The sequence below is a fragment of the Perognathus longimembris genome, chromosome 1 (genome assembly GCF_023159225.1).
Source record: "Perognathus longimembris pacificus isolate PPM17 chromosome 1, ASM2315922v1, whole genome shotgun sequence".
NCBI lineage: Eukaryota > Metazoa > Chordata > Mammalia > Rodentia > Heteromyidae > Perognathus > Perognathus longimembris.
In genome coordinates, this window is record NC_063161.1 from 18520818 (window position 1) to 18545551 (window position 24734).

The following is a 24734-nucleotide window of genomic DNA, read 5'->3' on the forward strand; positions in this document are numbered from 1 at the left end:
CATTTTATTTAGAAATGTGTTTAAAATCTATTTTTAATTATTTTAAGTCAATTAAGTTTCTTTTTATTCTGATGATTTTGAGAGTAAAAGGCACAAACACAGATTATAATTAAACATTTTAAACTAACTACAGACAATTCAGGATTTTTTCCCAATCTAAATTTGAAAATATTCTTCTCCAAGTATACCACTTAACCAGTCCAGGCACTGTCTTGATTGAATTCACAGGTTGATAGATATTGAGAAGGGACAAGATAGAAGTAATATAACCAATAACTGTGGTTTTACGCAAAAAGAAATCTCTAAAAACAAAATCTAAAGGATTAATTTTTTAAAATCTTGATGCTTATTTTAAAATGTATCTGTTTCTTTGAAACTGATAATTTTTTGGTAAAAATTAACTCAATGACTCAATTACTAATGAAAGAAAACATGATCCTAGTTCCACACCTGCAAGAAAATGGAAAGAACTTCAGAGTACAGAATTTCAAAGGTAAGAAACATTGTTTTCACATCCACTGTACCCAAAGGAGATTTTGTTTTGCTTTGTTTTTTGCTAATTTGGCAGAAAGTATAAAAGCAGGTGAGGTAGTGTTCCGCCAGACAACAGGACTGGATGTTGGCAGGAAGGGGGACAAGGGCAGGCTGTGGTCTATCCCTGGGAAGCAGACCCATATAAACAATGGTCAGGGGACATAGAGCAAGCATTTACCTTGTGTCTGTACAAGAAACAATGAAAGCAACTTCCTGCTGTGTCGGATTGATCTGTTATGGTATGTGGACTTTCCCAGGGACTCTCTAAAGCATCTCAAAGTATCTGTCACATCCACAGGCACACAGAGGAGCTGTTTGGCTTGGATGTATTCTGAAAGAAAAGGGAGGGGAGGGAGATGATGGGATGAAACACTGCATAGAGCCAACTAGTAGCAAATGTGGTTCTAATTCAGAGAATTTTCCAACCTGAAACTGCTAAATTCAAAGTCCCCAGATCTGCAGCAGGTGTTTCAACATTCAAATCTTTTTTTCCCCCTCTCCTTTTGGGATATTTCAAAGTTCTTTCAAAAAACCTTAGGAAAGTTTTGATTATTATGAAATGCAAATAACTTTAGATCTTGCCAATTTTCCTTATGAAGCCTCCTGTTTTTTCCTCTGCTGATCATTAAAAAAAAAAAAAAAATAGAAAATCTGCTCCCTCTCAGCAGCCTCTTCAAAGAATAGGTGACTTGGGAAAAAGAGGAAAGGGGAAAACAAAGAATCTTGAAAATGGACACTGCTCTCTAAAGGGAAAGAAAAGACAAGTTCCTAAGATAGAAAGTGCAGAGAAAAGGTAGACTGAGGGACAGGTATGTGTTGTGGGGGAGGGGAGATTCCTGGCTAGAACTAAGCACTGTACTGAAAAGTGTTAGAAAGGAGAGATGGTCTAACAGCATTGAGGTGATATCTCTGGGCCAGTGAGCAAAGTGCCTGGAAATCAGGCTCATATGGGCTGCACACACCATGGAGAAGGCTCAAGAGAGCAAATAAGTACAGGCTTTAAAACTGCAAAACAGATTTATTTCTTCAATAAGCTGAACAAGTCAACTATCCCTTCACATTGTACGAATCTACAAGGTAACAAAATTGTAATACAGCAAGGGGCATGACCTTGCTTCTAATAGGTTTACAGTTTAGCTGAAGAAAGGAGACATTCTAACAGTAGTTAGTAAAGTAATATTCTCAGAATGTCTAGTTGGATGGCAAAGTGAGGGAAAGATAATCAAATAATCAACACAGACAAGTAATCAGCTTGGACAGAAAATGGTGGACAAGAAAGATTGTAAGAGCCAGCACCTCACAGCTGTACTTCTACCTACTCAGGAGACAGAAGACCAGGAAAACTGAAGTTCAAGGCCAGACCAAGCAGAAATGCTTATAAGATCCATAGTAGCAGAAACATTGTGGCGGCATGTTTCTATAATCTCAGCTACATAGGAGAATAATGGTTCTGGTGAACTCAGGCAAAAAGGAAGACCCTATGGGAAAATAACTAGAGCAAAAAGGGCCTGGAGATGAGGTTCAAGTGGTAGGGTACCTGTCTAGCAAGCATAAAGTTCAAGGTGAAAGTAAGAAAGAAAGAGAGAGAGAGAGAGAGAGAGAGAGAGAGAGAGAGAGAGAGAGAGAAAGAAAGAAAGAAAGAAAGAAAGAAAGAAAGAAAGAAAGAAAGAAAGAAAGAAAGAAAGAAAGAGAGAGAGAGAGAGAGGGAGGGAGGGAGGGAGGGAGGGAAAGAAATTGAAAGAGAGAGAAAGAGAAACAAAGAGCAAGCAAGCAAGAAAGACGGGAGGGAGGGAATGAGGAAAGGAGAAAGTTAGGTAAGGAGGGAGGAAATGAAGAAAAAGAGACATGACATGGAGGAAAGGAGGGAGTTGGATGGAGGGGAATGGAGGGACACAAAAGAAAGGAAAGGGAAGGATGGAAGGAAGGAAGGAAGAAAGGGACGGAAGAAAGGAAGGAAAGAAGGAAGGAAGGAAGGAAGGAAGGAAGGAAGGAAGGAAGGAAGGAAGGAAGGAAGGAAGGAGATATTCCATAAGAATCACTAAAGTTTGTTAAGGATTTTCATATGCTGGAAATGTTCCTTAATAATTTACTGTGATTGATAAAGTCTGCCAGACAACCACAAAACAGAAGTACCACCATTATCCTCAATTTACAGATGAGGAATATAAGACATAGAAGGGCCTTATAGATATGCCTCTTAACAGCTATATGCTAATTGAGATGGCTTTCTTGAAAGCACAGGATACATTTGTGCCAGCAGAGGTACAGAAGCAGTAGGAAAGGGGTGAGGAGAGTTTGGGGCACATTTAGTCAACAGGCCTAGTACTGTTGAACAATGACCAATCTATCAAAATCCTGAAGCCCTCTCCAAAGAAACAGACTTTATTCTCTTCAAATGGAAAGCTAAAGAAGGGTATTGAACAGGACTCTTGATGGCAAGAGATGGTAGTTTAAGAAGAGTTAACCAACCATCATATTCATGTTGTACTGCCATGAGAAAGGCAGGTGACTGAAACTGCTGAGCTACAACACAGACACTGTATGTTTTAACTCAACAAAGACTGGTAGCAACAGAAATGACAGAGACATACAGGGGACTTAGTAACTGTGGTCCACCCCCGGGAGGGCTCCATGCAGATGCTCCCCACATGTTTAAGTCTGTGCCCAGTACCTGTGTTACCTAGGCAATTGGCATACCTGGAGGCTGTTACCTCCCCCTTTTCTGAGGTCACATCCAATCCACTTGGCCATACCTCTGCCTTTCCCCATATAATCCGGCTCAAACCAGTCCCTGCTCTCTTTCCTTCTCTTTCCTTCTCTTTCCTTCTCTCTCCTTCTTTCCTTCTCTCTTATTCTCTTTCTCTCTTTTTCTCTTCTTCCTTACCCTCTGTCTCCCCACACCTCCATCTTATGCGGGCTGGTGGTTTGCTCTCCCCTCAATAAACTCCTTTCTGCCTGAACCATATGGTGGGTTTCCTTTCCAGCGAACCTTACAGTTACATTAGAAGAAACAGGAATGGCTAATTGGCTTTGTGGCAATGAAAAGAGTCACTTCTTCCTCCAGTTTCTGAGTTACTCCCTACCAAACTGGAAAGAAAAAGGAATGAGGTAGTCCATGATTTCCCACCATATCCATGCAGCCCCTGGACCTGCACATCTCTGGGGCATTACTCCAGCAGTTTTCATCGCTTCCTCCAAACCATTGACATTTTTCCCCCTCTCCCTCTCCAAACCATTGATTTTCCCCTCTGCAGAATCATTCTCAACAGCACACTTTGTAGTTATTTTTCTTATCTTTAAAAAACAAAGAAGTTCTCTCTCTTGCCCACTTTTCCCTCAAGCTACACTCTTATTTCTCTGTTCCACTTTACACCAAAATTCCTCAAAAAGTTTTCTGCATCCATTATTTTCCATACTTCTTGTACCCACTTAAATCAGACTTCTCCCCTCTTACTTAAAAGTCCAACTTCATGGACCATACTTGATTTACTTTGCTTCCTCATCAAGCTGATTTCTTCACTTGAAAGCCCATCTCAGATTGCATTTTCTTCTTCTGAATTTGTACTTACTTGTCTCAGCCACATGCTAATAGCTCCCAAATATATTCCTCTGGCCCCAACTATTCTCAAATCCACTCATGTATCCAAGGTCTATGACAGCTTATATGTTCCCAATTGATTTCCTAAACTTTCTCTTACACACACACACACACACACACACACACACACACACACACACACACACAGCACCACCACCACCACCACCACAAAAATCTCTTCCTTTCATAGTCTTTCATCTCACTAAAGGATGGCTTCATCTTTCCAGATGCTTGGACTAAAAGCTAGAATCATCTGCTAGTCTGTAAGAGGTGCTTAAAAGTTGATTTTGCAGAAAAATGCTGATGAAATTTACTTGAATAAACTAAAACCAAAAGAAAAGCTTGACATCCTTGCTTCCATTTTGTATGTTTCTTTGCTGCAAGCCATTATCTCTGTCTGTAATCACTTTGTAATCACCTTGGAATTTGGGACAGGAGGGACTAATTGATATCGTTATGACAATGAAACAAAACTATCCCTAAGAAACCAAGAAGCCTCCTTAAGACAGAAAATCCTCTAAGTAATGAAGGTTTGCTTATCCTGACCAGTAATGACAACAATAACAACCAAGAGCACCTCCCAAAACAAGGACTGGAATAATGATCAACCAAGCCATACTCAGACCAGGGCTGTTTAATTATTATGCATGTCTCTCTCCTTGTTGCCCTAGTTCCTTGTATATTTAAATCTACTGCTAATGTCTGTACTCCAAGGTGAACTGAAATGCTGTCTTCCTGTAACATGTGTGTCATATAATAAACCCACTTTCTATGTCCCTCATCTTGTCTCTTTATTCAGCAAAAGGGGTCAATGGCCTAATCTGACTTGTAGAACTCCTGGAGTTTGGGCAACTCTTTTCTTTTCATGCCCCATCACAAATTCTGTAGGCCCTCGCATTTAGAGTCCCACCATATCTCACTGTATACTCTCAATTACAGCTATTGTCTTCTTTATTGTTTCCTTGGTTCCACACCATTACACTTACTATGTTCTCTTAACAGCCACTAGGACAGTCCCTTTAAATTTAAGTTGATTTATGTCACTCCTCTGTTCAAACCCTTCCATCTGCCCCCCACCATTACCTACAGTAAATCCATAGGGCCCTCTGTGACCTGGCTTTTCCACTACTTCTCTGCCACTTTCCCTTACTACTCTGCTTTATTCAAGTGCCTTTTTAAAACAGCTGCAATACCATTAATGTGGACCCCACTCACATGAATCACTTCTCAAAGGCCTCATCTCTAATCTTTCTATTGCAAAATTAGAAATTTGACATATGAATTTTGAGGGGCCACAAACATTTGACCCATAGTAAAGGGAAAGAAGAAGGCTGGAACCCCTCACATATTAATAGTATGAGACAGATAATCTCTCCAAATCTTAGTTTTAAGTACATGTTAAAATTAGTATGATAATAATTTACCTCAGAGGTTCATTGTTCTAATCTGTGTGAAGTGTCCAGCACAAGACACATTTAGTAAATGCTGGCTCACATTATAACTGCTAGTAATATTTTAAAATACAGGCATGTGCCACCTAGGAAAATTTTTTTTTTTGTTTTTTGGGGTTTTTGGTTTTTTTTTGGCCAGTCCTGGGGCTTGGACTCAGGGCCTGAGCACTGTCCCTGGCTTCTTTTTTGCTCAAGGCTAGCACTCTGCCACTTAAGCCACAGCACCACTTCTGGCCATTTTCTGTATATGTGGTGCTGGGGAATTGAACCCAGGGCCTCATGAATACGAGGCAGGCACTCTAGCCACTAGGCCATATTCCCAGCCCCACCTAGGAACATTTTGATAAATGATAAACCACATATACAATAACAGTTCTACAAGGCTATATAGTATCACTGCTAATGTTATAGCCATCTTAGTTTGCAAAAAATACACTGTCTGAGGTTCAGACAACAATGGAATTGCCAAATGATGTACTTCTCATAATGGATGTCCTGTCATTAAGTGATGCAAAACTACACATATTGAGCATTGACAAGTTTATGCCAGACACTAGGAAAATAAAAGTGAACAAAACAGTCCTTGCTTTTAAAACCTAAACTCTATGTTTATAATGAAGAATCTGCATAAAAGTCACCCTGCTACTCTTTAAATCAAAGATATGCTGATAAATAATCCTTCTTTGCACTTTTCTTAAACAATAATGTTTTACTTTTTTGATATGGTCCTAGAGTTTTAATGCAGGACCTTGAATACCAGGCAAGCATTATACCACTTGAGCCATGTTTCACCCATTTTTTTTTGTTTCATTATCATAAGATTTCATGTTTATGCCCAGGCTATCCTGGATTGTGGTCCTCTTGTGTGCACTTACTATGTAACTAACAGCATATGTCAGTCTTATGAACTTTTTGCTTAGGCTGCCTTCCATAATCTTCCTAATTTGCTACCTCCCAAGTAGCTAGAAAACCACCTAACAGTCTTTTTATTTTCTTTTTTCTTTCTTTAGTCTTCTTTGTTTCTTCCTTCTTCCTTCCTTCCTTTCATTCCTTGCTCTTCTATCTTTCCTTCCTTCTTTTTTTAAGTCTTAGAATACCTTTTCCATTTAGTCTTATCAGTGTTCTGTTGTGGCTATCTACATGAAATAAATAAAACAACGTAATGAGGAAATATCCTCATCCAGAGCCTTTATCCTAATAGCTCTGTCTCAAGGGGGCTCATTTCTGAAAACTTGCATAGATATTTCATAAAAACTATTCAAAAACATACTTCAGTAGTTGAAATTGGTAAAGGAGAGGAGGAGGAGAAAAAGGAGAAGGAAGAAAAGGAAGAGAGTAAGCTATTATGTCTTTAATTGTACTGATGTAGCAATAAAAGTGAAAATGCCAATGACTCCTGAGAGTTGGGTCCACCAAGAAAGGAACCCGGGAGTGATTTGAACTTTTCAACTGCTTTCTACACATTTAGTTATTACATTAATTCAAATGTCTAGGGCACTAATAAAACATACTTGTCAACAAGTTGAAAATTCCAACACATCTGAGGACTGATTAGCCCCATCAGAGAACTTAAACAGCATTGCAGTCAAAGCTCAAGAAAGAGATTCCAAAGAAGATGCAAAAATAGTTAACAATAAAAGGCATATCCAGGCTTATCTCCCCCACAGAGCTTAACAAGCAGGCAAGTTACTCATCCATACAAGAATAATCTATAAAATGAGCTATCCTCAGTTATCCAAACCCTACTGAGTCTATACCAAATTGCATATGTATTATTAAATAGTTGAAAGGAGAATAGGATGCTGTTAAATAATGAGAACACCAAATGTTCCTTGGCACTAGGGAATTACAGTATCTGTTGTGAAGAATTAAATGTATTAAGTGTTACACCAAAAGCTGTTAAGCCAAAAGAAACAATTGTAAGGATTCCAAGCAGTGATCTGATGTGAAAAGCGTCATGAGTATCCTCAGCTTATAAGAATTGCAAGGCAGGGTCATGGTAACATAGTAAGACTCAACACACTCATAGATATATTAATGATCTGAATTCAGTACACTGAGAAAAATTCAGCAGCCTAATCCCCAAAGCATAGGCATAAAGATACTCCTAGTTACCGAGGTCTTAGAGCTGTATAAAGAGCTGTAAATTAGAAGGCTAGTTTTAAAAAATAGTTCAATATAAAACCTATGATCAGTATGCAAAGTCATCTGAAAATTACAATACTATCACAATAAGTCAGAATAAAGTGTCGGCACACATGGGCACTGAAATACAGCCAATTATTTCTTGAGTGCTATAAAATTTTAAAGAACATTCTAACCGTAAAGGGAGCTGTGCAGAGTAGGCTTATAGTTCTGCGAAGCACTCACAGATGGAGCAATTAGATTGATAATGTTTGAGTCAAGGTCCTTCTACTTACTAGTAATATTTCATTTTCTTACCTATAATACAAACATGATAATATCTATCTCTAAGACTGTAAAATTAAAGAATCTCAATATAGTTACAGCTCAATTTTACTATTGCTATTATATGTTTTCACTTTTTTATCTCTTCAAATAGTCCTACTCTAATAATAGTTCAAATTGGCTAAATGTCCACCACAGTTGAGAGTCAAATCAAGGGCTTGCTGACCTCTCTTCTGTTCCACTGCCTCAGCCTGCCTTACAAATGCTGCTTGAACAAGAGGGAAGCAAAGTACTCTGTTAACACATTGTATCTATCACTAATAAACCTCTACTGGTACATAGGGTACATAGGGTAGTCACCATTCCTGGTCCAGTTTCTCTCATTTGTAGTTAGCTTTTGAGGCTAGAAGTGATAATGATAATTATATTCAAGTATAGAATCTAAAACCAGAGATCCCCAAGGTTTCAAAGAATGGCTCAAGAAAAGGAGAACATACCCTGAAATAATCACATCTATAACTGAAACTAGTCATAGGTGACTCACCAAAGGAGGAGGCCCTTCCACTGTTTACTGAATCCAAAGGATAATCTGATCTGTTATTGGCAGGAAAACCTACAGTCAAGGTCACTAGTCACACTATCTAAACTCTCCACATTACTCTACAGCCCTTCTTCATATTCTGTTTTCCCCCGTAGTAGCCAGTTAAGACATTCTGCCTGAAACCTCCAACTCCCATTAAGGAAACCTCCCACACTCAATGAGACACCTTCAACTTCCACCCTTTCCATCCACAAACCTTCCTACATTGGGGCAATTCTCTCTTCCTCAAAGTCTTGCTCTAGTAAAAAAAAGGAAAAAAAAAAACAAACCCACCATCTTTTCTCCAGTCTCTATGTTCTCCTTTCCTTCTCTACTGGTTCTTTCCTTTTAATATATACCAACATGCCTCTTTTTTCCATTGAAGAGACATGTGAACAAAGGCAGGCTCTCCTGAGCCTCCTGAGTTCTGCATTCCCTTCTGGTTTCTGATCTATGTCTGTCTCTTGGTGTCTGTGACTCTCCCTGTCTTCTCCAGCTCTCTCCCTCCACTCCACTCTTCTCTCTCCCCTCTCTTTCCTCCTATGATTTCTAAAAGGCAAATTTCTACTCAACGAATCTCTGCAGATGTAACACACTACTGCCATACACATTGCTCAAAATACCCCTCCTTGTTTCTAAAGTCACAAAGTCATTCAATAGCAAATAGGAGATATCAATGATATCAGTGACAAAGCCGTGATCCCTGCCATCACAGAACTCATAGTTCAGGAGAGGAAAGTAACTAGCAATCAATAGATAGTATTTAAAAATTCAAAATTATACAGTGTTAAGAGAGGCAGAGAAGTTTATCAGCATTAAAAAAGGCATACAGTGGGTAAAAGAAAATGGGAGGAAGCAGGCAGGGTACTGTTTAAAACTGATTGGTCAGGGTTAAGTCTAAGCCTCATTGAAAAGATGTATATGAAGACAAATAAGGAGAGGGCTTTTCAGTCAGACATCTGGGTGGTAGAAAGAACATTTCAGGAAGGGGAAACAATTGGAGTATAAGGCAAGGGTATCACAGCAAAAAAAAAAAGCAGTGACAATGGCTACCTATTATCTTATGTGAACTGACTGGTGACTGCTTCCTATTCTCAAAGTACTCTTGCCTGGGCCTTGTTGTACCACTCTCATCTGTCTGGCTTCTACCTCTTAGGGGATGCCCCACCTCTGTCACATATGGTTCTTCTTCTTGTTGATCACTGAGTCACAAGGGCCTTAACAGATTCTGTGCCTCTTTACCCTTAGCACAGAATCACAGAACATAATACTTTACTCCTTAGATGTTAAGCGTGCCCATGCAACTTTGGGCAATGAAATGTTAGCAGATAAGACATGTATCACTTTCTGATGACAGCTTTTAGACCCAGCTCATAGCTTAACACATGTCCATTTTCTTGAAAGTGTTTAATTCCCCCTTAAGTAACATTTATAACAATATAAGATGATAAATGTCAAATAGATTACATTCAAATAAACCAGTAAAAATAAATCGCACAAGCAGCTTACTTGTGGACAATCTGACATGCAGAACACAATGGCAAAATTTGTTTTAAAGAAAATCAAGGTTCAAGTTTAAGTTGATTCTGACCTGAATAGATAAGCACTTGTAGTAAATCCATATTGGTTCCTGTTTCTATTACTTTGGATGAGGAAGGATCAATCTTGAGCTGTTTTCCAATGAAATTTCGGCAGGTTACCTTTAAAAAAAAAGTTGAAAACAAAATATTTCTTAACCAGGGGTAAAGAATTTAAAATTTAGATTACTTGAAATGTATTTCTCATCTCTTAGTTGTGAAAATAAGGAGATAATAAGACAATGGTACAAATAACAGAACAGCATTTAATCATAAGAACTTTTGGGATAAAACACTACTATGTAATTTTTCATATTGCTTTTATACAACACAGCTGGAAGAATATTATGCAAATTATGTAGAGCAATTAGAATGATTTTCTGATATTCTATAAATTCACTAGTCTAAATATATATTCTATTATGTAAGTTGAAATATATTTAAAATATAGCCTGCTTTTCTGATGGCAGATTTTCCAGCCTACTCATAATTAGTGCAATTTTAACTTCCCTAGTGAAGTTTTTTCAAATTAATTGCCTCTGGAGTATTTTGACAACTTATTTTCTAACAGATATTTGAGTTCTCAAATTATAAAATATCTGAAAACAGAAAAGTTTTAGATAGAAGGAAATTCTTTAAAGACAAATGCAATCACTATTTCTCTACTTCTTTTGCTTGTTTTATTTTTGTTGGTCATAGGGCTTGAACTCTGGGCCTGTGTGCCGTCCCTGAGCTCTTCAGCATACCACTGGAGCCACAGTGCCACTTCCAGTTTTCTGGTGGTTAACTTGAGATAAGAGTCTCATGGTCTTTCCTGCCTGGGCTGGCTATGAATTGCAATCCTCAGATCTCAGCTAGGATTACAGGCGTGAGTCACTGGCACCTGCATAACATTAATCTACTTCTACGTCTTGATCTTTGAAATACATCCCACCTTGAACTCTGTGATGTACATGCTTCTTTAGTGTTCTGTAGACACTTCTATAACCAGATGCAAATACAATGTAATGAGATGTAATTCCTTCCCACAGAATATCTAACTTGGTCCTTCCTATGTCTCCAGCTTAATTAAATAAACATTTCTTAAATAACTATTGGGCATTCCATACTGGAGGTAAGACAAATGACAAAATGAAAAATTCTTAATTGCAAGGAATTTATTCTATGGGCTAAGAGAAAATAAACAAAATAAATAGCAGGACATAACAAAGAATTGTAACTTCTGTAGACAGAAACAGTGCAAGCAGACACATTACTAATTAAAACAGGTCATAAGGAAGAAAATTGATGTACGCATTTGGAAGAGCAGCATTCCAAGCAGAGACAACAGCAGATGCAAAGTCCCTGAGGCACTAATTCGGAGGGGGCGGGGAGTAACAGGATACCAGTCACCAGCCAGTAACAAGAAGATATGTTATGAAGGATACATGACATTAAGGTCATGAAAAAGATGTTCACTTTACTCTGAGATACAAAGGTAGCATAGGATTTTTATGACATGGTCTGACATAGGTTTTGAAGAGTCAGTTCTATCTGCTACATTAAGAACAGATTAGAAGTGGGGAGCTGATGGCTCATGTCAACTGATGGTAGCCTCATCCTTCTCACTACTCAAGATGCCTCAAAGACATCATTGATCTCACACTCTATAGGGACTTAAATTCATACTGTTTCTAGAAAATACTGGCACTCTGTAGGCTTCTAATAATGTTTGCTGATTGGGGGATAAAGAATACCTAGGTAAAAATCATGTTCAGAACATGCTTTTGATTCCCAAATCTTTTCTACTGGTAGTAGGAACACCAGCAGCGCCTTTACCTTCTCTTTGTGCTCAGCTTCATAACGTGCACAAGGTTGTTGGGAAATATCAGGGCCTTGGAACTTTTCAATTCTCAAAAGCAGCTGACGTTGGGCATATACTAGCAGTGGTGTCACTTGTTCTGTGTACCGCTCACTAAGCAGAAGTAAGGAACATATTACATCAGTTTAAAACCTTGCTTTTCTCAAAGTAATTTCTTTCTAATTGTCATTACTTACTGTGTAATGATATTAAATTGAATAGCAAGTGATACAAGTGTTTCCCATTTTTCCACTTGATATAAAACTTCTAGAGCTTTTAACACAAAGTCATGGATCCATTTCAAATCAACCACATTTATGTCATCCAGAGGGTGCTCAAAAGTAAGGCTGGAACCACCGTTCTCATACTTGATATTTCCATAACAACTTAGGACACTGAACTCTCCTTTTTCTTCAAGAAACTGTAAGTAACACATTGAAAAACATTTTTCAATAATTTCAGATTTTATTACGTATTTTTTTCCTGACAAATGTGGTAACATGGCTGGGGATACAGCTCATGTAGTAAGACACCTGCCTAGCAAGCTCAAGGATCAAACCACGGTACTACTGGAAAGAAAGAAAAAAGCTGGGCACAGGTGGGTCATGCCTGTAATCCTAGCTACTCAGGAAGCTGAGCTCTGAGTATCGCAATTCAAAGCCAGCCCAGGCAGGAAAGTCTTGTGAAACTCTTATCTCCAAATAACCACTCAAATCATGAAAGTGGTACTGTGGTTCAAATGGTAGAGCAATAGCCTGAGGACAAAGAGGCTCAGGGACATTCAAGCAAATACAGCCCAGGAAATTTTAATGTGAAAATGTAACAGGAAACTAAACAATTAAAATATATTTTAATGCAAATCAAAGCTTGATCAGCTGAAGTGAATTTTCTGGGCTGTATTTGCTCTGTTCAATATAATCCAATTTAGTCACTGAACTTCTGAAATGTGATTTAAGCAAGTGAATTTCAAATTCTATTTGATTTTAAATATTTCAAACTTACAGTTAAATGCATAGCTAATGCTTACTACATTGCATAGCATAATCTGAGATCTATGCTGTTCAGTAGTCTCTATCCATCTAAGTAAGGATATCAAACCAACATAGTAGAGCTTTTAGGAAAAACGAATTTTAGAACATACAAGTAATAACATTCCTTAGTATGTTGGCTATCTTTATTTTTGCAGATTATGTTTCATTCATTAATGTCAGATCAAACTAGTTGAGTAGAAGAATACTCTAGAAGGCCTTGTTTTGCCAAAATTACAGTCATTGTTTTGTCTGGGTGCAGTAGCTCATGTCTATAATCCTAGCTATGGAGAAGATAGAGATCTGGAGGATCATATTCCATCCTAACCAATGGCTGAGCACAGTGGCACCTACATGTCATGTTATATCACAGTTGTAACTACTTTCAACGTCCCATGTGTATCTGTAGCTTCTATTATTGATGATGTTCTTGTATCACCTTCCTGTGGTTGTACCTACACTATCTCTGTAATCTTATCTGAGTATATTGGAAACCGTGTATACTGGTATTAGAAGTAGGAAATTGAAAGGGAATACCAAAATTGAGAGACACAGGGTAAAAAAAGACAAACAACTACAAAAGCAATACTTGCAAAACTGTTTGGTGTAAGTGAACTGAACACCTCAGCGGGGAAAAGGGAAAGGGGGAGGGAGGGTATGAGGGACAAGGTAACAAACAGTACAAGAAATGTATCCAATGCCTAACGTATGAAACTGTAACCTCTCTGTACATCAGTTTGATAATAAAAATTTGAAAAAAAATAAAATTAAAAAAAAAAACACAAAAAAACAACAATGCTGGTTGTGATCCATGCTGGCCTGAACATAAAACCCTATCTTGAAAATAATCAACCCAGAAAGGGGCTGGTGAGTGGCTCATGTGACAGAGCAACTGCCTAGGAAGTACAAGATCCTGATTTCAAATGGCAGTGCCACAATACCAATGGGGGTGGGGGGACTGATCAGTACTTCAATCCTATTTACTCTTTTTTTCCTCAGTCATAGGGCTTGAATTTGTAGCCTGTCTCTGAGCCATTTTGCTCAAGGGTAATGCTCTACCACTTGAGCTACAGTGCCACTTCTGGTTTTCTAGTGGCTAATTCAAGATAAGCGTCTCATAGACTTTCTTGCCTGGGCTGACTTCCAACTGTGGTCCTCAGATCTCAGGCTCCAAAATAGCTAGGGTTACAGGCATGTCCCACCAGTGCCCAGTTTATTTACTCTTCGGATATATTGCTGTTACATATTTTCCTCCTGAAATATTACTTCCTCCTGAAATATTACTGTTTCTGTGTCTGCTGAATTTTTGAGCAGTACTAAAGTTTGAACTCAGGGCCTAGAATGCTATATCACACAAGCCACACTCTCTAGCATATAATTACTAATTTTCAGTATGTTTAGGCTAATTTATTTTCATTGTTGTTACTTTATTTCCATAATTTAAATGACAGAGTGGTAGATTTTAAAAAGCTGCAATTTCTACCATACCTGGAATAATAAAACAGTAGACTAATGATTAACTGACAAGCTATGTCATCTTCTGAATCTACCTCTTTATCTGTCAAAAATATTATCGTGTGAATTAAATTCACTAAGGTTAGTTTATGTCAGAGGTGAGGTACAGTAAATGTTTCTTTCCACTTCCTTCAAATAAACTAAATTATTAGAATATTTTTAGTTAACCTTAATGCAAGTTATATGCAGCAAACAAAATGATAATGAAAAGCAAATGAAATACAGAGAACCAAGTGAAAACTGGAGAAAAATATTCATTTACCCTTATCCCAGACTTTACAGGCTTCATAGTAAAAGGTACATTTTAAAGTAATTACCAAAATATCCTTACCTTTAGAGATTTGCTATTTTGTAGTTGTATCAACATATCAATAAGTAATTCTGCTCCCAAAGAGAATGGTATAACAGAGGAACAGAGGAAGCCATCCTGGCTAATTGAAAATGTTTTGTAAAGATCCACTGCCTGTTTAAGTAGTATCTGTAGCTCCTGAGTGAAGTTCCAAAAGACTCGGCAGCAGTTCTGAAGTAGAGTCCAATAGCCACCACGGTGAGCAAGAACCTAGGAAGAAAACAACAGTGAAGGCTCCAAAGTCCCAAAGGTATAGAACTCTACAAACTTAGATGTCAATAATAAAAATAACACCATTTGCTACGCACCACTCACATCCTAGATACTGTGTTGAGATGTTTATGTGTACTATCGAATTTAATGTGAATACGAATCCTGTGCTATTCTACTCAGTAAGGAGGAAGTGGAGTCATTTTCTGACTTGCCCATGGTCGTCAACCTACTAAGTACAGAATAGGATTTGTGTCCCAGTGGTCTAAAGCTGGGGATATAGCAGTGACAGCAACTGAACCTGCCCTCATGCTGCTTCCATTTATGAAAGAAGGCAACTTGGGGAAGTAGACAACACTCTGATTTCAGAGTTGTATAAAGAACAAGAACACAGAAGTATGTCAGAACCAGAGGAGGAATGAAGGTATGACAGGACAATTTTTCAGACAGGGTGGTCAGGAAAGGTGTAATCTCTAAGGAGGTGGCACTTGAGTGGGAACCCAAATGTTGCATGAAGGTGATAGTTTCTGGATATTGAGGAGACAGAATATTTGAAGCTCAGGGAACAGTAAACAAAGGATGGAGGTTGCAAGTACAGGCTGGGGAGGGAACAAGTTTAGTGTTTTCAAGACCACACAGATGATAGTGGGCTCAAGAAGAGCAGGAGAAAGAAGAGCTGAGTTCCACAGGGTATGCAGAGCTCAGGTCTCCCATAGCCCCTGAAGCTGGGAGAAAGGAAAATAAGAGTCAAGGGGACAATTCGAGTGTCTACCTGACCTTTTGTAACATTCACCCTGTCCACTCCATGGGGAATATACAAATCTACAATGTTCTTCTCTTGTCTAGAAAGAATAGTTCCCTTTACCACACAAGAAGTGTTAAGTATATGTCCTTCCTGCTATGAGAAAAAGGACTCATTTCTTTATAACTAATGGTTCCAGTTCTGTGCTTAACAATTTACTACATAATATTTCTAAAATACACAAAATAGTAACAGTTAAGCAATCTATTACATATTTTTAAAGATGAAACAGAAAAGCACTGGAAAGAAAATATAAGCAGCCAACAGAGATGGGAGATTGGGCCATGAGGACTTTCTATAGCTGCAAAGTATCTTCCCTTGGTGCTAGAGGAAAGAAAGTTATAGTTTCCTAGGAGACAGAAAGTCCCCAGAGATGAGCCTGTGGTTTCACAAGAGAGTCTGTGTCCTACATGTGGCATGAAAGCAGTAGGATGTGTGTGAGAGTCACAGGAACTTCATGGACAAGGACAAAGTCTACATGGGCTGAGTAGATGATAGAGAAATAAAGGAGCATACTTTCTTTCCTGACAATGTGACATTGCATAAGACTTCAAAACCAGAGAGGAGACATATCTCAAAAGTGGCTGCAGCTAAATCCAATAAAATGAGGTCACATCAAAACTAAAATATATAATAAGTAAATGCAGAATATCTTACACGCCTGATTTTATGGGCTGAGATTTATATATGAACAAACAGAACAATTATATTACCATTGCTCTCCTGCAATATAAAAAGGTTTTCATAAAATGATCCAGTCCCAAATTTGATGCTCGATCCTTGTCTTTGACATTAAGACCTAACTGAGAGTCAGAGTCATACATTATTTTTGGCTTGCAAAGACTTTCTTCGTTGGCTTTACAATTCAGAAATTCAGAAAATTCATCTTCATCTACAGTACATAAAAGGTATAACATTATTTTTAAAACATAGAATTAAATTCCAGTAAACACAGCATAATACAAATATCAAATGAGTAATCCAGATACCAAATGCTCCATAAAGTTTGGAACATGGGTAGACTAACAGAAACACAACAAAGCAGGGGAAGTTACCAGAGAGATGTACTTAAATGTGAGAACACAGCATACACATTTAGACATGTGTAAAAAATATGGAGAACGTTTCATGCAACAGTGAAGGCAAGAGGAACAATGCAGAGAAGAATTAGCACATTTGTGGGAACAATGACAATCCCACTGATTTGTTTCATTTTGTTGTTTTTTTTAATTTCCTCTAAATAGTTACATCCAGGACACATACACTAGAGAGCAAGTTGAACTCCGAGTTCATCAATGCAGCAACTTTGGTCATTCATTTTCCTGCCAGTGCAGCAGCAGAACAGAAACACTGGGCTGAATGTAATGGCATATATCAATATTATAAGCTACTACAGAAGCAGAGTCAGGTCAGGACGATCACGATTTGAGTCTAGCATAGGTAAAGTTAGCAAGACCGTATCTGAAAAAAAATACTAGACTAAAAGCAGAAGCCTGTGTGTGAGAGAAGGGAGGGGAGTATGTAGCTCAAATGGTAGAGTTCTTGCTTAGTGAGCATGGCACCTTATATTTAATCCCCACTCTACTCCTGGTACTATTAAGCAGGAGTGTTTTTCCTGCTATGACCTTCTTTTTCAACTCAGCACTAGACAATAATTCTCATAGCAGAATATCCTATTCCTAATAGCATTTTAGCTTGTAGTCAGGGAAAACTTACATATTATAACCTATATACAAAAATCAGTCTATGCCTATGGAATTTACCTTCAATATACAAATGTATGATGTGCAAGTACCAGTTAAACCTAAGTTATATTTAGAAGAAATTAGAAAGCATGTTAAGTATACAAATCAACACTACTGATGTATCAAGACCCTGATCAGCAACAATTTATATGGATCTTAAAATGCCAGTATGAAAACTCTATATAAATGGGTTTGTAATGACATGAAGATAATAAAAATAAATTTTTATTTGTGACAGGGGAGGTATTTGAGTGACTACCTACTGGTTGGGAAGTGTGTTGAGGCTCTCCCATCTTTGCAGGAAAAGGTTATAAAATCAGCCAAATTTGGCAGACACTAGTCATCAGAATAGCACTCAGATCCAGAGACCTATTGTGCATTGTCTCTACCTCCCTCTGCCCTCTGACATTTCTTGGTCCTGTAGCAAGTAATTATTTCATTCATCTTGGAGTGAACTTTTACAAAAGGTGCTAATTGGAGATGCTAGGGCAAGAATGGACCATCCTTTGACAATAAATTTAGCTGTTATGAATATTTTTGTGCCTGTTTTGTGTTAGTACATTTAGTGGAATTAGAAAGTTACCCCTACTAAACTAGTAGATAACAAGTCCAATAAAAATTCTTCAACTATCTTGAACCACTCAGTGAACCAATATTTGACAACAGCAGAATAGCCAAATTGATTTATGTTGGAACACACAAAATAGATACTTCTGAATATATGTGATGACAGCATAAAATATCTAATTTTTAATAGAGCAAATTTCATATCAAAACTCTGAGTTTCCTAGTGCAAATAGCTCATGTCTATAATCCTAGCTACTCAAGAGGCTGAGATGTGAGGATTGAGATTCAAAGCCAGCCTGGGCAGGAAAGTCTTGAGACTCTTAACACCAGTTTAAAAAAAAAAAAAACTGGGCTGGGGATATAGCCTAGTGGCAAGAGTGCCTGCCTCGGATACACGAGGCCCTAGGTTCGATTCCCCAGCACCACATATACAGAAAACGGCCAGAAGCGGCGCTGTGGCTCAAGTGGCAGAGTGCTAGCCTTGAGCGGGAAGAAGCCAGGGACAGTGCTCAGGCCCTGAGTCCAAGGCCCAGGACTGGCCAAAAAAAAAAAAAAAAAAAAAAACTGGAAGCAGAACTGGGGCTCAAGTGGTAGAAAGAACTCCTTAAGCCCCAAAGCCCAGGGACAGCATGCAAGCCTGAGTGCTAAGTTCAAGCCCCACAATCAATGTCACACACAAACACACACACACACACACACACACACACACACACACACCTCTATGAGTCAAGTAAATATAAACTGGAGTTTTGGAAAATGGCATGCTCACCTTTTTGTGCCTGGGGATATATATATTATATATATATATATATATATGCTTGTGTGTATGTGTGTATATGTGTGTTGTCAATTAATAAAAATCTAGAGACAATTAATAAATCAAAATACTTATTTTACCTGATGATAAATTTCCTTTATTTTTTTTAGTTGAAAGGAAATAAAGTATCCCTTTATAGTTTTCTATACTCAACTTTGCTGTTGGTAATATGGTTCCTGAATTATATAGTGAGAATAGATTAGGATCACAGGTTCGGAAGCTGCAAATGTAAATAAACCATATTTAAAGACAATATAGACAAAATTAAATCAAGTATGTCAAATACAATGCATTTTTATTTTTGAAATGTGTAATAAGTTCTCAAACATTTTACTGTGCCCTCAAATTTTAGAACATAAAGTATTTGGGCACGTAAAGCCTTTCTTATTAACTCTTAAAAATTATACAATATAACTTTGCTCTTAGGAATTTTAGTATTAATATCTAGATCCATGAAAGTGCCCTTGAAAATGAAAATAAAAAATCTATACTCACTCAATGAGCACTGCAACAGGCTCAGGCTAAAGCTAACTGATTTAAGCTCAACTCAGTGAAGATGCCTACTATATAGAACAAAATGTACATAACTGATATTTCTTTTTAAAAATAAAGACTAAGCCATAAATGGTTTTCTACCCAAAACAATGAAAGATATTGTATATGTATTCAAGGTCTTAATAAAATCAAAGTAGCAGCAAGTTACAAATACACAAATTTCCAGATTCTAGCTATGACAAATTGTGCTGCGATGAACATTGTTGTGCTGATGCCCCTCAGTAGAAGAATGGATCGGGAAAATGTGGTACATATACACAATGGAATTTTATGCCTCTATCAGAAATAATGACATTGCCCCATTTGTAAGGAAATGGAAGGACCTGGAAAAAGTTATACTAAGTGAAGTGAGCCAGACCCAAAGAAACATGGACTCTATGGTCTCCCTCATAGGGAATAATTAACACAGGTTTAGGTTAGTCACAGCAGAGGATCACAGGAGCCCAATAGCTATACCCTTACGAATACATAAGATAATACTAAGTGAAATGAACTCCATGTTATGGAAACGATTGATGTAACTACTTTCAACATGCCATATGTAATTGTAGCCTCTATTATTGGTGATCTTCTTGTATCACCTTCCTGTGGTTGTACCTACACTTTCTCTGTATCTTATCTGAGTATATTGGAAAGCGGGTATACTGGTATTAGAACTAGGAAATTGGAAGGGAATACCAAAATCGAGAGACACAGGGTAAAAAAAGATAAACGACTACAAAAGCAATACTTGCAAAACTGTTAGGTGTAAATGAACTGAACAACAGCAAAGGGGGAGGGGGGAGGGGGGAATGAGGGACGAGGTAACAAACAGTACAAGAAATGTATCCAATGCCTAATGTATGAAACTGTAACCTCTCTGTACATCAGTTTGATAATAAAATATATATAAATAAAAACATTAAAAAAACAATTACACAAAGTTAGTCAATGTCTTATTGTGCTAGCAGAGATCATGCATATTTTGTGATACATAATTGGAAGCTCAAGGAATAGTAAGGAAGTCTATCTTTGAGCAAAAAGAAGCCAGGAACAGTGCTCAGGCCCTGAGTCCAAGCCCCAGAACTTGCAAAAAAATAAAAAATAAAATAAAAAGCATGGCTGGAAGCGTGGCTAAAGGTCTTATCCACTTAGCAAGAATGGAGTCTTGAATTCAAAAGCTCTAGTACTGCAGTAGTACTAATATTAATATTAATACTAGTATCAGCACTAATCTAATAATGATAATCCTTATGAATTTTCTACTTCTCAGATTTCATAGAAAATAAAGATCCTTCATGATCTGGTATCAATTTACTCTTCTAAGTACTTCACACCACTCCCTTTCATATGTCCTAGATTCTGGTTAGACTACTTAAGAGCTCTTATCCTGTTTCTGTCCTCCTGCAATTACCAAGAATGTCTATTTCCCTACTTGCTCACTTCTAACCTGGCCTATCCATCCCTGTGACATCTAGCCAGAAGAAAATAACCAAGTAAGATGACACTTCCTTGACCAATTTTAATTGTAGGAATTCATGAATATTTGTGATACAATCTACCAGTCTCTGACTTGTACATCTTGGTCATCTTCACATACATGCTGCAGTTAGCTCAGTATTGGCAACTATTTTTTTTACATGAATGGCACTATATAACTTTTTAATGATTACATGTTGATCCATATTATGCACTTAGCTTCTATCTCAATCTCCCTCAACACGTAGCCATAAACACTCAAGAATTCAAAAATGTCTACTAAACTAATGACAGAACTTTATGAGAAAACATAACCTCTGTTTATAGAGATTTCAAATGTAGAAAAGAAGTATTTTTTGTGAGGCATACTAATATTATCATGGAATTATCCTTGAATTGAAAGCTAGACTGACACATACACAGGATGTACGCAGGTTAGAACTTCATAAATAAGCACTTATATCCCAGCACTTATTTGGAAAATATTTTGACACGCTAAATTAAGAAATACAGCAATGGCTAGATTACACAGAGGCATTCTATAAACTTCAGTGCCACAAACATTTGAGCCTTGAGCACACAAATACACAACCCATGTTCATGAAGCTAATAAAGCAAGATTTACTAATAAAATACTATACCTGACCATCGGAGGTGAAGTGCCAGGTTTAGGCTTCACACGCTCCCCTAGCTTTTGTAAAAGCAAGTGGTAGTGTGCACTTGCCAGAAACAGGTTCATTTGAGCTCTCCAAGGCATTTCCTCAAGAAATATTTGATGAAGTCTCTTCTTTCTAATGTAATTTACTACTATAGGAGTCAAGCAATCTCTCAGGCATCGGTATGCTACTTTTCTAACATCGGCTCTCTTATATCTGCCAAGGGAGAAAGACGTTTTAAAATTATACAGCTTCCAAGCATTTAATAAAGAAAAAGGTTTCTAATTTTCACAAACTACATTAAGAAGACACTCGACTGCCCCTTTGCAAATGATTCTGGCTTACTATCATTTTCTCCGTGCTAGAAATGTGAAATCGAATGGAAAAGAAGACTAGGATAAGCACCAGGGACAGAGACAACACATATTGCCTTGAAGCCTCTCTCACTTTCCAACTCAACCTAGAAATTTTCTTTTCCATAACCAAAAGACTACTGGGATTTAATTCTCAGACTCATGGAACAAATTTTTGCTTAACATGAAACTCTAAAGGAAATGAAATAGTCAAATTTAAAGTTATATTCCATCTGCTACAGAAAAAAAATATTCAAATTTTAGCTAATATTTAAGTTTGGTTTTAGTTTTGGTTTGAGTTGCTTGAGATATAATTTTACTGTTTCCCAGATTGACCTCAAATTTACATCCCCCTACCTTAGTCTTTACATATTTTAGTGTTATGTTATTTGGGTTCCTAATAAATATTAATTTGTAAATAATTATCATGAATATTTTAAAGGGAAATTCCAAAATAAACAGTCTTTTCCCTAGGTGAGGAGGTCAGTTCTCAAAAGGCCAGGAAGATCCCAGGGGATTAGCCATATCCTCCCTGCCCTTGAAAGTGAAAGTGAGAAGAAAAGCTTTCTTCAGATATGATGCTGACTCACAGACTCCAGATGGCTTGGAAGGGCACTAATACCAGCCCACCAACAATGAAGAATGACTCTCCTTCCATCATCTGAACAGTTGTTAACATTATGGAGTACCAACAACCACATCTACCACTGTGATAGTGATGGTCACAAAAGTTTTACACATTGTTTAGGACAAACTATACATACATGCATGCATATAAAATTTCTGTAATCTAAATGAGGTCCATGGATTGTATCAGTGTCAATTTCCTATGATATTGTACACAATCAAACAGTTACTCTTAAAAACTAGATGAAGGCTTTATGGAGTCAATTTCCTGTAACTGCATATAAATCTACAATTATTTGAAAATAAAATTCATGATCCATCATAAAGTATTCAAGATTAAACTAAGGGCTTAGACTACAGACTGGAAAGAAAGGAAATACAAGTCTGGAGTATTGCAAAGGAATCAGCAAAGCAGTATCTGTTCACAGTTTGACTGACCATTCAAAAGATTAACAAGTTGATCTGAAAAAAGCAGAGAATAAAACAGTGGTCACTAGAAAGGATATGTAGGAGAAACAGATAAATACTGGATAATGGATACAAAAATAAAGTCAAGATAGGAATTCATTCAAGTATCTACCACAATAAGGTAACAATTCTAAAGAATCATTTATTGTCTATTGTTTATTATAATCAGATTCCCTACACATAAATAGATAAATGTTAGAGGAGATAGAAATTCTAAGTCATTGTACATTGTATACTGTACCCCATAAACATGTACAAATATGAGGTGACAAAAATATCAAAAGAATATTAGATTGTTGTTGTCATTATGCTTCATGTACTAGGTAAATTTCCTGTGGCATACCCCCCTGTGGTCACTGTATATGATTTTGGTACACTGGATATTGTAATATGCTTGTCTGAACTAAGGAAGGGAAAGAAAAATGAGGGAGGTGTAACAAATAAGACAAGCAATGTACTCACTACCTTATTATGTAACTGTATCCCCTCTGTACATCACCTTGTCAATAAAGTTCAATTAAAAAAAGAATATTAGACTCTGCTTCAAAATGAGGGGTCTCTTCACCACCTAAACCACTGCTACCACCAATTGCTTTACAGCCAGTTAGTCTATAGTGTATCACTTTTCTCACCCATAAAATTTATAGAACTCCACAATGTCTACTTGGTGGTTTTACTTAGTTACTTCACTCTTGTCACTAGTGTACAAGCTCCTTGAGGACTATGATTTTAAATGTCTGGTTCACCAGTATATCCTCAATACCTAAAACAGTGCCTGACAACTGTCAATAAATGTTTGAGGTGCTGATTTTTTATTTTTTTATTTTTGGCCAGGCCTAGAACTCAAGGCCTGGGTGCTGTCCTGAGTTGTTGTGCACCTGAGTTGTCCCGAGCTGTTGTTTACCGCCTGAGCCACAGTTTTACTTCTAGTTTTTTAGTAAATTGGAAATACAAGTCTCAGCCTGGGCTAGCTCTGAACCAGGATTCTCAGATCTCAGATTCTTGAGTAGCTTTTAATTAATTAATAAATACCTTTCCTGTTCTGGTATTTCAAGTAAATTTGGATTTCTGGAAAAAAAATCCTTGAGGGGTTCCTTTCTTCGGCGTCTTTTCCGTGTTCCTACTTCTGAACTCTTAGAAGAGGGGATAACAAAAATGTTCCAAATTAGATATAAGCTTTGAACACAAAAGCTTAATGCTTATTTCCTAAGATTGAAACATAAGGGTTTCTCTCTATCATTCAATTGAAATTACTATCAAATGTAATAGAAGTACTCCATAGACAATGATTTCTAACCATAAAACATCTACTGGATAACTTAAGAATATATAATGTACCACAGAATTACAAAATTATGCTTTTGGTATTTCCTTTTGTTTCATATGATAAAATTAAAATTTACCCAATTATTTCTAAATACATTTCTCCTAATACCTTTGGTCAGTCATGGGACTTGAATTCAGGGCCTGGGCACCGTCCTTGAGGTTTTTTGCTCAAAGCTAGCACTTTACCACTTTAAGCCACAGCTCCACTTCCAGTTTCCTGGTAGTTAATTGGAGGTAACAGTCTCACAGACTTTCCTGTCTGAATCATG

At 37.4% G+C, this 24734-nt stretch overlaps 1 protein-coding gene across 1 annotated transcript in view; it reads right to left on the reverse strand.

Annotated features, from left to right (window-relative positions):
- The window catches only part of Cfap54 (cilia and flagella associated protein 54), a 258505-nt gene that overhangs the window by 139133 nt on the left and 94638 nt on the right, over positions 1 to 24734 (reverse strand). The window contains 9 exon segments of the mRNA XM_048340566.1: positions 713 to 865; positions 10164 to 10272; positions 11968 to 12103; positions 12187 to 12410; positions 14864 to 15091; positions 16607 to 16785; positions 19103 to 19242; positions 21677 to 21907; positions 24172 to 24272. Coding sequence (XP_048196523.1) covers positions 713 to 865; positions 10164 to 10272; positions 11968 to 12103; positions 12187 to 12410; positions 14864 to 15091; positions 16607 to 16785; positions 19103 to 19242; positions 21677 to 21907; positions 24172 to 24272 — 1501 coding nt within the window.